The following is an 18,561-nucleotide window of genomic DNA, read 5'->3' as shown; positions in this document are numbered from 1 at the left end:
TGAGCAGAAGTACAGGGTACAAACAACGCTCTTTCTGAACAGCATGGTATAACTTTAAGAGGTGATTCTAAACACCAAAATAAGATGAAAATTAAGAATAACGATTTCACGTTTGAAGTTTCGCTTGTTAGTCACGAGTGTTGACAGCACGTACAATACTAACAGCATTTACAATAAATGCTGCCACCAATCAAAGTTTCCAATTAAACTAATCACCCCATATTACGATGTTGCGTATTCGTACGCCACATGATATACATATATCCAGTATATACACAGTCAACCCTCCTATAACGCGGTACTCTCAGAACGCGGTTTCCATATAACGCGAAGCTGAAAATGCGACAGCCCTCCTATAACACGATACTCTTACAGCGCGGTTTCCGTCAACAGCATCCCATAAGTTCGAATAAATCGTTCTTCAACTCCCCGTGTTATGAAAAACATTAATAAGACCGAATTGCCTGTGTTCTGGCGATCTAATAAGAAAGCTTGGATGACCCAAGATTTATTTAAGGATTGGTTTTATAATTGTTTTATCCCGGCAGTGGAAACCCATACGATGGAAAAAAATTTGTATTTCAAAGTTTTATTGGTTCTTGATAACGCTGGTTGCCACAACATACAACTGGATCATCCAAATGTAAAAATTGTCTTCCTTCCTCCTAACTGCACGTCATTAATACAACCTTTGGACCAAGGAGTCATTCAAACTTTAAAAATGTATTACACACGCCAAGTTTTCCAAACCATTTTCGACAGATTAGAAAGTAGTGAAAATAAAACCCTTACTCAAGTTTGGATGGAATTTTCTATTTTAGATTGTATTAGAACCGTGTCATCGGCTTGCGCGGAAATTAAACCATCAACGCTTAATGCGTGTTGGAAACCCCTTTTACCTGAAATGGTTCAAATAATACAAGATGATTCTACAATTTTACTCCCAGTTACAGAAATAGTAAACATTGCTTCTCGTTTAGGCGATGAAGAATTTACAACAAACCATCAGGATGTAAGAGAACTCGTACTCGGGGAAGAAACTTTAGATGAGGATGAACTGATGGATTTAATTGATGCACCCACCTCAAATCCATTGGTAAACGAAAATAAGGAAAACGAATGGGTGCCAAATGTCGATTTACAAGATGTGAAAAAAGGGCTAAATTTGGCTAAAGAATTAGAACTCCATTTCATTCAAACTGATCATTCAACGGTGCGTAGCGCAAAGTTTAAAAGAGAGTTAAGAAATTGCTTAGCTCCCTATAGAGAGGTTTTAGTGGAGTTAGAAAAAAAAGCTACAATCGAAAACCAATGTGAAGATGAGCCAAGTGAGAAAGACATTTTGCCTATTAAAAGAAGACGAGTTAGGCGACTCATATTATCTGACAGCGAGGATGAGTGTTGAAAGATTAAATTTTACGAAAGTCTTTCTTGTTTTTGTTGGAAAACAGTTTTTCAGTTTAGTTTTGGTATCATTTCTTTATATAAACTCTTCAATTCAATAAAAATAATTTATAATTTATCTTGTCCTTATTGGTCTCCATATAACGCGGTACGAATAATGTGATTTGTACTAATTCTGCGTTTCTTATAGCGCGGTTTCCATACAACGGGGTAGACGGTTTCCATAGAACGCGCTACGAATTAGCCTGGTTTGTACGGTTAAATCCGAGTTTCTTATAGCGCGGTTTCCATATAACGCGGTACGCACTCACCGCGTTATAGGAGGGTTGACTGTATACATATACATGTATATATATACATGTCAAAACTTACAATAAGCAGACTTTAGCAGAATTCATTGGAGGGGGGGGGCAGACTAACACCACATGTTATATATATGTATGCGTAGATAATAGGCTCTAGTAACTACTGTTGTTACGTCCCCGTAACTTTTGACAGTATGTAGTTACTTTTCCCGGTCCTAGCTCTAACCAACTCGAAACATCTCTTTCACTGGCCCTAGCTCTAACCCAACTCAAACCCCCTTTTTGCTACCTACCCTCGGCCTGCCACCATAATTTTCAAGCATATAAAAATTTTTATCTCGAAAACGAAAAGAGAGCGACAATTATTCCATTTAGAAAAATTAATCCACGTATCAAGATGCATGATATAAAAAAGTTTCAAAGAAATCGGTGAGGAGACCCTTATTCTAAATAATTACCATTAAATTAATTAGAGAACTAAAATTACTACTTTTTTACGTGCTGGAACATCTTAATAAAACTTATAGAAAATATAGATAAAATTAAACAATTCAAGAATTTGTTGGTGTGTCTAACACCAAGTTGCCCAAATTACCCGGCACACCACTTTCAAGGGTGAGATTTTCATTACTTAACTTAAGTTATCCAATATCGCATTTTCTTCTTCTCTCTCTCTCTCTCTCTTTTTTTTTTTTTTTTTTTTTTTTTTTTTTTTTTTTTTTTTTTTTTTTTTTTTTTTTTGAAAGCGTATGATTCCCTTGCAAAAAGGTCTTGGTGTGCCTAATCGAAACTTGCCGCTTACCTGTGGCAGACTAAAATTGCTAATAATTATTTTAATAGCGTTTTCACAGACGAAGAAGGTAACTGTATATCAATTGTACGAATTATTCCTCCTCACGGCATTAGATTTCGTAAACTTTGAGATATTTAAAAAATGTTAATGAAAAAATGAACTAAAAAGAGGGAAGGAAGAAATATGGAAATAAAGAAAAAAAAGAAAAATATTTTGTTGCTCGTAGGGATTCAAAACTTGTGATCCCTGAGGTTATGAATCTGCCACTTTACCAACTACACTACCACCACAACTCTAACATTAGTATACAAAAATTAAGTATTTTACATAATGTTCAATAACGTAAGTTCAATATCGAAAAACACACTGCCGTATGGTTCCGGCAAGTTGATGTTAAACACACTAATAAATTCATTAATTGTTTAAATCTATATCCTCTATAAATCTCATTAGGATTCTTCGTCATGTAAAACAGTAGTAATTTTAGTCCCCTAATTAATCTAATTAAAAATAATCGCTACGAGAAATACTTAAGTAGATCTGCGATTTCATATTTAGTATCAACTAAACTTTCGTTTTTATATAAAAATTAAACGAATATTGTATAACGACCAAATTTCGCGGTAGCCTCTCGGACTATGATATTCCCGTTCCCCTAGTTCTATCGTAGTATCTAAACAGTCAAATAATAAACTTCATACATATACGTATCTCATTTTAATCAGAGTATGACTAACCAATATCTAAATAATTTATATCAATATGCTCTTATATCATCTTTTCCAGGTCTTCCTTTATAAGTCTAAAAAAATTAAACAGTTTTTAAAAAGCATTAAACATTTTTTCACTGAAATAGCTATTGTCTAAAGTCTAATCTCTCAGTTAAAGTCAGAAATTAAGTTTGATCATGAGAAATCATATTTTTGACGAATTATTTGTGGAATTTTAAAGCGCATAACAGATATATACATACGTTATAATTAGACTGCAAATTTTTATGTATTAATGGAAATTTGAAACATAAAAAATTACAGAATGCATATAATATTCAAAAGTATAGAAAATATAAAAAAACATAGAATATAAATTATAGTATTTGAAAGATAAAGCAAATTTTGATTTAGGTTCCACTTCTTGAACTGTGTTTATGAAAATACGAAACTGCATAAAAATCCGAGGTCTAGTTATAATATACCTAAATGTAAAAGCAAAAAATTTTAAAGGAAAAGAACATAAAAGAACGCCGCAATTTTATAAAAGAAAACTACGTTTTACAATAGCAATCAATTTCATAAATATGTGCAGAGTGTAAAAAAGTAATTGTCACGGCTTCTAGGGATAAAAACAGATCTTTGAATCGGTGGACATTTGTAAAAACAAGTTGCCAAAATTATATTATAATAATGATAGAAACACGTAGTTTCACGGTATTTAATATTTCCTAAAACGCTGGCCCACTACAGTGGCTTCGGGTTAGTTGATTGGAATTTACCTGCGAGAGTTAATCGTCGCTATCTCCACTACTTCTTGGAAGTGACTTCGATAAGTGTCTTCAGCATGACAAATTTAAAGTTAGTACATGAGCGTGACTCTCTTGAACAAGACCCTTTACTCCTTATATCGTATATCGATATCTCACTTGCATTCATTTTTTATTACTCTATCTATTTATTCATTCTGAGACGAACGACTCGAAGAAAGAAAACATTCGGGCATTCCCAGAACTAGGCCTCGCGAGATAGTTGGCCAGATCTGGTTCTGAACTACGGCATCTAACGCGGGACCAGTGTACTTGCTTGCACGGTATGCATTAGACCCGCTTAAGGTCTAATGTACGCAGGATCAGTTCCGTCCCGTTCCCGCTCGGCGATTTACCTGATGATTATGGATGGATCCGTATCTTTCAGTTGTTTTCGGAAAGAAATATAGGAATACTTACTTACATAGCTAGAAATAGTCAGAATTATATCATGTTTGATGTTACTTTTATCAGGTAAACACCAGCAATTCATTATTAACACATTCATGAAGATTTAATACAAAATGCAGAAATTACGATTTTAATTATTGAATAACCTAATGTTGTCCTTGCTTTTACAACTAGCGTTTGGAAGTCTGCATCGTTCAAGAGGCTTCGACTCGAAAACCCCGTAGTGTCATTAAAAAAAAGTTCCCATTCAACCGGTTTCAACTGGTTTTCGCGAACTTTAGTAAAGAAGCAGAGGATCATAATCACATAGCGATCTATGGTATCCTCGTTAGAACGGACCAATAAAATGAACTTTCCCAGAATAGTAACGTTTCACGTATTTTGACGTCTTACATCAAAATTCGAAATACCGCGACTATTTAAAAGCACATTTATTAACATAAAGCTATATACATTACAATACACGAGTTAAATTTCAATGAAGAAGAACTCGTATCTCTTTTAAGACATAAAGAACTTATATGTTCTGGCATGAAATGTCCAAAATGTAACAAAGAAATAACTTTGTGGCAAGGCTTCTGGTGTTGCTAGAGAGTTATGAAAGTCGTAAAAAATAAAAGGAAGAGGAAAATGAGTGTGTTAATCATTATTCTCTACTATTGTCATAGTTTTATAAACCAGTATCAGAAGGATAAAATTTAATTTTTTCTATTTCGTCTAATACGATGTCGAATAAATCTTTATCCTATGACTTTCTTTTGTTTACCATTTTTTAACGTTATCCTTGAGTAAACGAGAAAGATTCACTATCAGAATTAGTAATTCCTTGTTTCGTTGAACGCTCTCAGCATACGTTTCGATAAGTTAAGTTATAGTTAAAATGTTATACAAGCAGTCTCACACATATACAATATTGTAACTATTACCTATGCTCAATTCAACGAGATGTCACGCCAAATGTAAACGCGTGACCCTGCCCTGCGTGTTGTGATCCATGCCCTTGTCCCGGTCACGTGCATTTCTTTTCATATGTGTCTCATTTCGTTAGAACGAATATGCATACAATTTTTTCTGTTTGCAGCAGTAATATTACCCTCTCATTGAATTTTGCAATTATTTTACATATAATTATTTTACATATATATATATATATATATATATATATATATATATATATATATATATATATATCTTCGGATCTTTTTATTTTCGATAATTATTTAATACGAAAATTGAAATCCTTTATATTCTGTAATGTGCCCGCTTATGATTATCTCTATTTTCTCATTTAATCATATCCATACTTTCTACAAATATGTATTCGGAGTCATACATACTTGTTTTCGAGAATCGAGTCACCATAGGCCTAAGAAATGCGTCATCCGCGCCCCATGAACTAAGCGTCATCGCTAAGCCTTAAATTATGTTGTAAGTATATTTTCTATCCCTACCACTGTCCTGTTCACAACCCTTAAATAGCCTAAGCATTTTTACTTTAGAGAGAGATTCCGTCAAGAAGTTGAACAGTATACACGTAATAGCAGTACCTTGTTAATAAACCTCTTTTGAAAACCCAAATTGGTTTAAAGTTCTTTCTTGTGTCCATTATAATTCTGTTTTCAAAAAAACAACAACATATGAACAGCATAGAAATAAAAACAGTATCAGGTATCTCTTTTCTTCCGTTTCAACGCAAGCACTTACGCATTCTATAAAATTGTAGTCGAAAAACTTGACATTATACAACAATATTATTTTAAAACACATGAAACATTTCTAACAAAATAATAGATTAAACAGAAAAATTTTGTAACACAATTTTATAAGAAGTCAATATTTTGTCCTTAAAAGTATTTTATTTTTTTACCTGACGTACATATGTATGATGTATCTGCATACCAAAGTAAAGATGAAATAATATAATTATTTTTGCTTCTTTTTATTGAAAACTCTGACAGATATTTAAATTTTATATGTAGTATTTAAATTTTTTTGTAACCGGAATACTATATGATACTAAACTTATAAAGGTCATTAGTTAGCAATAGTTCTTCAGTAGTTTGAAGTTCCAATCTAAAATTTGAGACTTTCACGACCCGGTGTTATACAGTTCTTACTGTTGAAGTTTCTGGGTGTAAACCGTGTCCTTTTCAAAGAACTATCCTAATGTTTCACTAGCATTGAACCCTGGCTTTATCAGGTGTCAAGAGACACACTGATACTGGGGCGTGTCATCAAGAGACTCATTTTTATAGTAAAGATTGTTCATGTTCCGGTTGACTACTCACCGATTAAAATACAATGTATAATTCCATAATGAAAATAGAAACTGGAAAGACTGTACTTGTCCTCGACGTATTGGTAACCAGAAAACCTGACGGGTCCTTGGGACATCAGGTATATCGCAAACAAAACCTCACCAACCGATACCTGCATACGACCTTCATCCAGCACAGAAGAATTCTGTAATAAACTTTCTAATACACAAAGGAATCAGCAGTAGTGAAAAAGAACACCTACCTCAGGAATTTAATCACGTCAGAACTACCCTACAACAGAATGGTTTCTCTAAAAGAAAAATAGACTGGACAATTGACAACATCTTGTATCCTAACAATAGACAATCCACTTCTGAGAGTGAGACACACTACACAACACCACTTTCCTAACATACATACAAGGTACAACTGACCGAATCAGTAGAATACTTAAAAAGCATAATATCAAGACCATTCATACCACTCATACCAAAATCGGACAAATGCTCACCTCCCCTACAGATTCACAACCCTAACTTTCATCAGTGGGGGTCTACAAAGTACCCTTCGCATGCAGGAAGATCTACATCGATGAAACTGGGGGAGCGTGAGCACATGACTCAAAGAACACGAGCGGTGCACCAGATTAGGTTATATTCAATCAGATGTGGCAAAACATCAATTAACAACTGGTCACAACATTCTCTCTGATGAAGCGAAAGTTATCGCTAAAACTAAAGGGTACTTCTCAAAAAAATATAGAGTATTATTTGAGATTACTCAAACATCCCAACAACATCAACAAGAACACAAGTTACCAGCTGAACCCCATCTGTAGTTCCCTCCTTCCAGTTTTTTTAATTGCTCAGCTGACTAATTAAAACATTTTAAACATGAGCAACCCTCACTATAAAAGAAAGTCTTCCGATGACATATACCAGTATCAGAGTATGTCTCTCTTAACCCCACAAGCCAGGTGCAATGCTAACAAAATGTTGGGATACTTCTTCTAAAAGGATACAGCTTAGACCCGGAAACCTTAACAGTAAGAACTGTTTGGAGTTCCACATTTTCAAATAATTTTATCATTACTATTTTCGGACTGCTTTGAACATAAAGTTAAAGATTTCTGAAAGTTCTACAAATTTTGTTATATGGTACTTTTAATTAATGTTTTAATTTTTAAGTCTTGACAACCTTACGCATCATTCAGGCTATTTTTGGTGATATGTATTACAAGAAATATTCAAACGAACACTCACAAATGACAACTGGATATTTAAATATTCAAGACTTTGAAGCCCTTCAAACTTTTGAGGCTTATAATACTTTCTAAGACTTACAAAATTGTAATATTAATTAAAAGTATCAAATCTTGCAAAGTTTTTATAACTTGTAAACTGTATTCATAACAACTCAAAATTCTACAGTATGATTAGGAAACTTGTAAGCCAGAGTATTGAATGGCTATTTCTGAACATTACTCAATTTACCTATACATGTTACATATCCTTCAAATTATTTGAAAGCCACTTTTTTAACTCCTGATTGCCAGGTTAAAGTAACAAAAAAAGGTTCTCAAAATTGATTTAATCAATATACATTTATTTAAATATTTTGAAAATTAATAGGAATACGAGAAGATATTATGTATGCGTGTAAAGTACGTACCTATTTTTACGAAAAACAATACTTAAAACCTAAAAAATGTATCTTCAAATATAAAGAATATCGTTTTACATATTTTAATTGGTAGCAATTTTACTGATTTTTATCACCGCGTCTGTAGTCTGTAATAGAGGTAAAGTGACGTACTTGCAAAATTTTCCATTTTGTTTTGTAACAAGCAAAAAGTTTGCACAAATGTGATTTGCTTAAACGGGAGCATGTAAGTATATTTTATAAATAGGTAAAGGTAAGTTTGACACATCAAAATAAAACAAGCAAAATTAAGAAAGTTTTATGCTCTTAACATTAAAATTAGCAGTGAAATCAAAAGTATTAAATAATTTTCAATGTACTACAGTTTTCCATACATGAACTTCCAGCAAAATTGGAGAATATTAATTAGGTGACATTCCTAGTTAGTTGATTCAGATTAATATCGTGATGTATGATTCAGATTCATATCGTGTCAAAACATGAAATACTAACATTAATAATTATAACATGTACAACTTTTTAGAGATTCATCAAAATCGTCAAAAACTCCATAAATCTGCAATGTTTTAGGTAGATAATAAGAATTTTATCACTGGCTATGTGTATATTTACCTACAGAAAAATACTGTCTACAAACTTAGTTGTATATGTGATATTTCTCTACATGGATATTGATTTACAATCTTGTACATGTAGGTGTAATAGTTATGAACTACGTTTCATAACTACTAGTAAACAATTTAATACTTTGAATGGGGTGCAAAATTATTGAGCTATATTTGTCCGCTTGAAATACGAAATTGTAAAAAGTTTCTTAATATATGAAAAGTATTTAACTCTTGCGTGACTATACATATATACATTTATTTTCCCTATGATCGCGTTTAGTGTCATGTTGGAAGCAGGGGGGGGTGTATGGATAACGAACATATGATAGTGGTATAGTAATAGATATTTGAAATTAACTTGTGCAAAGGTATAGCATTCATGTTCACTAGTTCTCAAATAGTTACAACTACGTATCAATGAAAATATATATCTCATATTTTCTACTATTTTTTGTTCATGTATCTTTCAAAGATTGTAACACTTATTTTTTCTTTTATATTTGATATTCCTAACCCGATTTCCTTGCCTAATCCGATATTTAATTAGATTTAGTAAACATGACTTGCATATTTCTTGTGTTTAACTAATATTTTACCCAATTTTGCACTATGTTTCTTATAGCTTTCACACTGGAAGTCTTAATTAAAACGCAAAACTACTCTCCTAGCATTTCCCATCTATACGTTTACATGTTATACATGAATATTTAACTGTGACAACTGAAATACATCACGGAAAAATAGTATAGCCTATTATTTTTATATGTCACTGTAGATATATCCACCATAAAAAAATTTATATTTTGTTACATATCTGCTACAGTTTTGAGAGCATATTTATACTATAGGGAAATATTAAAAAGTACCGATTGAGAAACAGGTAGGACGTGCATTTCAAAAATTGTAAAATATAATTGACAATTTTCACAAAATTATAAAAAAGAAATGTTGTTTTAGGTTACATAATGAAAAAAGTTCCCGGATTGTTCTAAAACAGAGAAATATTCGTTAATCTGAACGACATATCGATTTGGAAAGCGTAGGGATAACGTTTGTACGTTGACTGGTAGTCGCGTTACTGTAAGGCAGCAGATTCATCGAGGATGCTGGTCGCGAAGCTCGATCTCCGATGACACTCATTAACCGATCGATGAACGTGAGATGCATCGTACTGTATTACGATTCAGCATTACAGGAATACTAACAAGCGAAAACGAAAGAATGTAATGTCGTCTGTATGTTTCAAAGTACGCATTGGCATTTAATTAATACTCGTTCAGCTGCTATTATAAGAGTTCATTTATCTAATACATAAGTCGTTTCTTTCGATTCGTGTGCATTATAAATACGAATACATTAAAGCTTAAAAGTATACAATTCAAAGCTAAAGAAAGAAATTACTTCTAGCACACCATATTATCATTTGTGATTAATCTTCGCCTGTTTCTTTGACGGAATAGATTACAATTTCAGTTGTAGTATAAAAAACACAAATACACTTTTTATAATCGCGTTAATATTAGAAAATATGTGAATCTATCACGAAAAATCTTGAAAATAGCAAATGCTATTCGTGTCCCATGAGAAATCCCTTGAAAACCATTATCCCGAATGCTCTCCGGTGGACTTCTCGTAGAACACGAATAGTATATACATCTGTAAGAAAAGATGGAAATAAGGAAGTACTCGTTGTTGGAATCTGTCAATTTTTAAACAATACACATACGACAATAGTAAATTATAGCAATAGAGCAATAGAGAATAGGTATTGCTGGAAATTACAACTACTCACGCTTCGGTCCTAGGTCTTCGTTAAAAACATAAATAAATTCAAAACATTTGTATTTAATTATTATTGAAGTAAAGGAGAGTAACAAATTTGGTAACAAATTGAATTATGAATATTACAATGAAGATGTAATGTAGAATATGAAATACGTTGAAAATTGAAAAGTGAGAAATCGTACATGTAATAAAGTTTGGACAGAAGTTGTTGGAGCTAACCTTTTTTTTAATTTAAAAAAATAAGTTAGCTTCAACATTTTTTTCTAATTAAAAAAAAATATGTTGTTGTTGTTGTTGTTGTTGTTAAACAGATTTTTATGTCGCGGAATATTTATTTTTCATTCCTAGAGTCTGAATCATCAAACGGTATATCCAAAAGACCCATTGTATGACTACACACGGTGAAAAGGGCAATACTGAAAAGACGTGCTGCCCCCTCGAGCACTCTCCAAGATCGAAATTCTCAAGATCACTACTTCTTTGTCTGAGAACCGAAGCTGTTCAACCCAAGAGACAAAGATCTCTTCTTTGCACGTGTATGAACTCTATTTTCCTTTCGCTTCCCCCATCCATAGTGTACGCACGTTTGCGCTTGAAAATTTGACTTCATTTTGTCACATACATTTCGCATTCAAATAAGGCAATGTAAAGTTCAACAAGTTTCAATAAGTAGAGTAATACTTATTAATTAGTTAATTTATTCTTATAATATGTAACACACTTCAGCAACCTTCAAATATATTTTTGCTTTTCTGAAACTATTTTACGTAAATTATTATGAGAAATAAAGAAGATTTAGCAGCTTTATTTGATGACAACAATTATTGTTGTGTAACAGTATAATTGTGCATTTGTAAAGCAAATTGATTATAAATGTTATTCGAAAATTATACTATTACACTTACCGCTTTGATCTTAGTAATCCTATTTCACAAGATAAAGTTTCACAAATGTCAATCAATTATTTGTACAATCATGCACAGTGATGTTGTGCAATATGGTACAATTAAATAACATTTAACCATAAAGCAGAAACATGTGTGTCTGTTATACTTTGTAATTTCAATTGTTTGCTATTATCCAATTTCAAATTGTAGAATATTTTTAACTGTTATATACAGGGTGAGTCACCTAACGTTTGCGCCTCAAATATTTTTATTGTTTTTAAAGATACATCAAATGTCTTCAGGACAAAGTTGAATGCTCATACAATGCCAAAAGAATTTTTGTTTTTTTTTTGTTATTTTTTTAAGAGATACCACCATTTTTTAAAATATAACTACTTCTTTTTAAACACCTACAATGATAGTAACACCTTTCATTCATTTAAGGTCACGAAGGGAGAAAATGTATAACATTTAATATATAAAAACAGAACATCTATGTTTCATAAATGTTCGAAATGATAGCCGCTATGTCGACACATTGTTGTAAACTGGCTCTAAAGGAATGTTAAAGTATGACAAATATATCCGAGCTGATATTTGCACATGCTGTGATGATACGCTGATGCATATCTTCAACTATTATTGGATCATTCATGTACACGATTTCTTTTAGCAAACCCCACAAAAAGAAATCCAGTGGATTTAAATCAGGCGAACGTGCTGACCATGAAACAGTTCCACCTCGTCCAATTCATCGATTTGGAAACCGAGAATCCAACATTTCTCTTGCTACTCATGCATAATGAGCAGCACAACCGTCATGTTGGTACCACATATCATGACGGTTTTGTAAAGAAACACCTTCCAACAAAATTGGCAGGCCTTCTTACAAAATTGAGAATATTCAATAACATTGAATATGACTTTAATATGTTTACATGTCTTGCTCGTGATAAACATATTTTGCTTTCATATTTTAAATCTTGTATGTTTTCTCTGTCCATGACCTTGAATGACCATAAATAATTATAATCACTGAATTCCTAAAGAAAAGGACTATCAAAAAATGACAAAAATAAGAGTTCCTTGGCATTGTACGAGTTCCATTGAACCATTCAACTTTCTCCTTGAGACACTAAACGAATTTTAAAAAACGACAAAAATATTTGAGGTACAAATGTTATATCTATCTAATATATCTTTTTTCACATATTTCTTCCTACATTACTTATTATAACTTTAATGTGCAATTTCGTGCAGTTATAAATTTCAGTGAAATCTACTTATAAATATACATAAACCAAATTTATTGTCATAGTATAATACTATAAGAAAATAACGTAACGTATGTAGGTATTATTTTGGCGAGCAATCAATTTCTGATTGTAATAATTTAAAGTAATCAAAAAGCATATAAAACTCAAATTGAGTAAAACATATCTGAAAGGAATATGTGAAGTAAGTAATATATATACAAGTTATAGTATTCAATTTAACTAATATCTTTTTCATTTACAAATACTTTTCTTTTTCAAAAATTTGTTAATTTTCATAATTATAAGGTATAGAAAAGTAATTCCACGTGACGCGTTCTTATGTTGAAAGATGCTTTAAAAATACAGTAATACACATATTACACGTAAGATCCCTGAAGGGATCCTAATAATAATAATATGGTGCACGCGTTAAAACATTTTTTAACAAAAATAGCTTCAAAATTACATTTCAAATTTCCATATGTCCTCATACATCTTCCCGCTCACTGATTATTACAAATAAAAATATTGAAAGATGTACATTGATTATTACAATAACTAAAGTTTATATAAAGTAAACATACCGTTAATATATTGTATAAAACATAACTCAAAGTACAGTATTACCAAATAAAACTTTAAAACAATATTTTATATTTAGTATTTATTTTTTGTGTCCCAACCAGTACATCTATTAACATTAACTACTTAAGATCATTAGGTGTGCACACAATTCGATTACACTACCAATTACTTGAAAGCCTGTGACATTTTGCTTCCCAGTAGTATATGAAAGATAAATATATGAAGAGTACATGATTACACTTGCTACTTTTAAAAACTACTTTTTGTGAGTCTACTTTTCGTATGAAAGTACCAGTCCCAATATTTCTATAAATAGAACTAAAAAGTAGAGATCTATTTTACTCTGTAAATATTATAATATGTGAAACAGTAACTGTTTGTATAAGTAACGAGATTTCATAGAAGTATTACTCTGTTTGGGAAATCTAGCTTTTATCACATTATTTAATACCCCTTTACATTCAAGATAAAAATATTGGATTACAAATACAAAGTATAAAAATACTTTTATCATTAATAAATTTAATGATACATAGGGACGTTTTTAATAATATAAGTACGCATACAACTATAGGAATAAATTATACAATAGATTTTGAAGACACTAACATAGTATTTGATATTTCAAGATTTCTTTTTGTAACAGATACTCATAATGGTAAAAAAGTTGAATTCTAAAGTCTTTTATTAAATAAATTTTAATAATGTGTTACTTAGATACTCTTTTAATAAAATGTGAAAAAATCTTTAACTTTGTATAGGCCTTATATGAGGGGAAAAAAATGAAGAAAAGTTCAGATTTAGTATGTGTAAAGAATTAAATAGAAAAAAGAGTTACAAAATTATATGTAAATTATGTGTAAATGAATCGAACGGAAAAGTTAAGTCCCGAAATTCAGATAGTAATAAATATTGTAACACGTATATGTATATTCAAATCAGATATTAAAATACAGATTCGAAGAAAATCGAATTGTAAGATTCAAGTAATATTATGTAATGTACCATTGTGAGTTTCGTACTGAAGTAAAATACGAAAAATATTTAAGAAAATATCTAAGTGTTAAACAGAAGTTCACACAAAGTACATTGTTCATCAATAGATTATTTATGATTCATAATGATCGTCAAAATGAACTACCTTGCCATAATATGACAAGTAATAAACAAAATGTACATATGTATTTTGATGAGAGTAAGAAAATGTCGAATCTAAATATATTAAGAAATAAATTCATTTAACTCATTTATGAAATCATACAATGAAAAGATTTTGAAGGAATTCAAAGGATAATATTAAAACGTCGTAAGCAATCTATAAAAACCGTAAGTGTTTTTTAAAAAGAGATCACACAGTATGTATTTGTTCTTCTCATTAGTGGAACTGCAAAACGACAAATATAGTATAAATGTGGAAGTTATTCGTAAAGAAAGAATAAATAAATTATGACAGGAAATTTAGATTTTAGAAACGACTTTTGTTTATTATCTTTAGACAGAGGTATGAAATTGAAATTTGCCGTTGCAACATTTTTTTCAACGTTGATATTCCTTAGGGAAGTATCGAACCAGTATTCATTGTTATCACAAAGTTGATAAATGAAGTTGTTTAACATTTGATTGTTCGCTGTACACGTTTTGAAAATACCCTTTATACTTTGTATAGGTATGTGCTCTCTTGCGCTTTTTCATTGATATCGTAAATCGTTACTCTCAGTTTAAGAAAAAAGCAAGAGAGGTAAAGAAAAGATGCAATTGAATAGTTTTGGCGTTTCCAAACACTTGTACCAACACTTTCATACGACACGATGTACGTGTATATACATACACGTATGTAGGTAAGTACGCGCGCGATTACAATCCGGGTTTGCAAGGCACGTCGTATCGCGACGTCGTGCGTCGGCTTTGTGCCGCGCCGTGCGCGCTCATTCTAGCGTCAAAGGCTGAAAAAAGACGCGAGGGGAATAAACTAAAATGAACGGCAGAGGTGGATAATGAAGCAGTTCCGCTGGTAAAAGTAACAAAAGAGGAAGGCGCGCGTTTATGAAAGGCGGGAATAAAGAAGGAGCAGTTATCAGAGGACTCACCTTGTGGGCAATTGCATTCCACTAAGTTCCGTTTGATCCGGAAGACGTTCGATTCCGACTCGGACCGATGCTGCTCGAGTTGCTGTTGAACCTCCTTCTTCAACCTCTGAATAAGGACGTCCGGCATTTCCTGGATACCAACACGAGCTTCCAGATTGGCGATCCTCGACTCCAATCCCAATTCCCTGTACATCAGTAGACCGGACACGACCAAGCTAGCAATACAGAGGACGCACATCGCCCAATTGAGCGTTGCTCCCCATGGCTGTGAGGAATCCTTACGGAAGAAGTTCCTCGTCGACGACCAGGTCGTCGTGTCGGACTCCATGTTGTACACGATCGACACGCGCTCGCTCCTATTCCTGCGTGCACGCAGCGCGTTAAACGCGCGTCATAACCCAAACCTGAGGATCGTCGATACCTTATGACGCGACTTTGACGGGTGAGCGCGATGCAACGTAGAAAGCACGCGAGTCTTACAGACTGTGCGGCGTCATTGTCCATCTGGAATGCATCTCGCGCTCCCACTTGCCGTTACTGCTTACCTCTCCTATACGTTCCTCCTCCTTTTACTTAGCCAGAACACGCCTTCTCCGAACACCTACACTTTCAATCAACGCACTGACGTTTTCTCCCACCCCTAGACTCGAATAATCGACGTTCTTAGTCGTAACCACACTCACGCGAAATCGTAAACAACGAACAGAGTACAACTAGCCGCCGAACGAGAACGAACTGAACCGCGCGCTCCTTTCAAATCCTTAGATGTCAGCGTCTCTTTACTCGCTCCTCCTCGACCGAATTGTGAATCGTCGCAACCCGTCCGACGACAAGAACGGCGGTAGACAGTTCCTTTACGTCGCTTCTATTTTCGTCTATCTTCTGCTCGAAACCTCTTGCTGTTCCTGTTGCTGCTGCTGCCGCTGCCGCTGCAAATCGAGCATCATCCGGCGATGTCGCATCGCGATTACTTCGCTTCCCTTACTCACTTTCTACGCTCCTCATCTGACGTAGATCGTCGGCCACGGTGCTCGCTTTTCAGGGCTTTTCCTCCTGTCTGTGCACGCCGCGATATATGTATAGACGGAATCCGTAGAAACAGGGGACACAGTTGTGCGGCAACTGTCCTATGGAGAACTTCCGTCGAAGAATCAACAGCTCCGAGATCTTTGCAGACCTTTCACAGAGATTTTCAACGTTTCGTTAGACGAAATTTCTCGCCGAAACGGATACACTACCGTGATAATGGTATTCGATTAACTGGACGAACGAAAACTTCCGAAATACCGCGAATGCGATGCACCCAACGTGGCATACGCAGCACAACTGGATGTGGTGGGGCGACGCTCCGCCAAGAGCTGAGGGTTTGTCGCTTCGGAAGTATTCGTGAATGATCGGCCGTCTTCGAGCCCCCGACTGATCCACCGGCTGCCGGACGCGTGGAGGACGGTCGCTCGACCTAACGTCCACTTCCATTCTCGCCACTGATTCGTCCCTGCTTCCCTTACCCTTCCTTCCATTTACGTATTACCTCTCAGTCGTGTCCTTTTGTTACCCGACCGGATTTCAATGAAGAATTTTGCCCTTCCTTCTCCTCCTTTCTTACCGTTAGTTATTTGCCCAAATTATGCTACCCTCAGAATGTGCAATCTCGTTCAACACCTTTCTGTTTCTAGTTCGATACACAGCCGAAATTAATTAATTGCGACCCATTTTTCGGAAGATCCATAATCGTGCGAATACAATAGAGTCCACGAACTCTCGCGAACGAGTTCGTAAACAATAAAGACATTACATTTTCTAGAAATTATCTGTTCGCGTAGCTGTCGCGTAGCTGTTCGCGTATCTGTTCGCATACTGTTCTTAGTGTTCGTGGAACAATCGAGTAAGAGAAATAAAAAGTTTGTGAATTGTTTGCAGACATTATTTGCGAACTGTTCACTGGTGTATACCCACCTTAATATGATTGACGATGAATATTCGGAGAATTTTTAACTGTAAACTTTCTACCACGTAGAATATTTATATATTTAGTTATACATATGTTAATTCAGAGGTAGAAATTTGCAAAATAATTGTAAAGTAATTGTCTAGGAAAGTGCTTACATATAACAGAATCAAATTTTCAAAGGCTACATATAAGTGGAAATTTAATATGGTATGGAAAAATGTAACGATAATACATTATTTAAATGACTTAGAGCAACAATACTTCAAGGTTACTTTTTCGGATTTTCAGTCACCAATACTTTTTTATACGAAAGTATGTATTTATGCACTTAATACTGGACGTTAAAATCATTTAAGCATGTCTAACAATGAATTATGTCGTTGAAGTGACCTGAAATACCAAAAGATACAATAATAAACTTAATAAATGTTCGAACTGACATACAGTGGAGATAACGCATCATACATTCTCTAAAAACAGCAATCATATATTGTAATGCTATTTCAATAATTATTTCTGGTGTAAGAACATCGTAAGCCTCAGTATCCAATTTGTCATATTTCCAAGAGCGATCAGATACTGATCAAGATTTGCATACTTTTATCAAGGACCTTAAACATTCACTTATATATTGTATAATAATTATAAAATATACTCAATACTATCTTTGAAATTCTAGCTCTCTATATGCATGCTTGAAATTTAGATTAATTTGCACGTCTACAACTACTAAAAACGTAGTCGTAGGTATTTTTACAGTTTTACTCTTATTAATGAATCTTCTAGCTTTATTATTTTGAGATCATTTATGAATACTAATATTACGAAACATACGAATTTTTAAAACTTAATCATTACATATCTTGAAGTGTTATTTTTTTAGTGTTTTACAATTGCTAACAGAATAATTCTCGTTTATTAATCGAAGTCTAAAATTCGATCATTCGATATTAATTGATGTTTAAAGTTTTAATAAAAAATCTGCTGTAACTGTATCTAATTATAAGTTTAACAATGTTTTAGGAATCTCATCGTAACGTGGATGTTAGA

General features: G+C 33.3%; 1 protein-coding gene across 13 annotated transcripts in view; it reads right to left on the bottom strand.

The window, feature by feature from the left end:
• The window catches only part of LOC143186325 (uncharacterized), a 451,287-nt gene extending 434,420 nt beyond the window's left edge, over window positions 1–16,867 (bottom strand). For 11 of the 13 annotated variants that reach the window (XM_076389907.1, XM_076389912.1, XM_076389911.1 and 8 more), the window contains exon 1: window positions 15,561–16,867. In XM_076389907.1, the coding sequence (XP_076246022.1) occupies window positions 15,561–15,888 (328 nt within the window). In that variant the 5' untranslated portion in view covers window positions 15,889–16,867. The remainder of the gene's footprint in view (window positions 1–15,560) is intronic. The other 2 variants (XM_076389906.1, XM_076389905.1) reach the window with 2 other exon arrangements.
• Window positions 16,868–18,561: the final 1,694 nt, after the last annotated feature.

Source organism: Calliopsis andreniformis, chromosome 12, assembly GCF_051401765.1.
Source record: "Calliopsis andreniformis isolate RMS-2024a chromosome 12, iyCalAndr_principal, whole genome shotgun sequence".
NCBI lineage: Eukaryota > Metazoa > Arthropoda > Insecta > Hymenoptera > Andrenidae > Calliopsis > Calliopsis andreniformis.
Note: the sequence above shows the minus strand (reverse complement) of the source record. Positions and strands in the feature narration are given on the sequence as shown.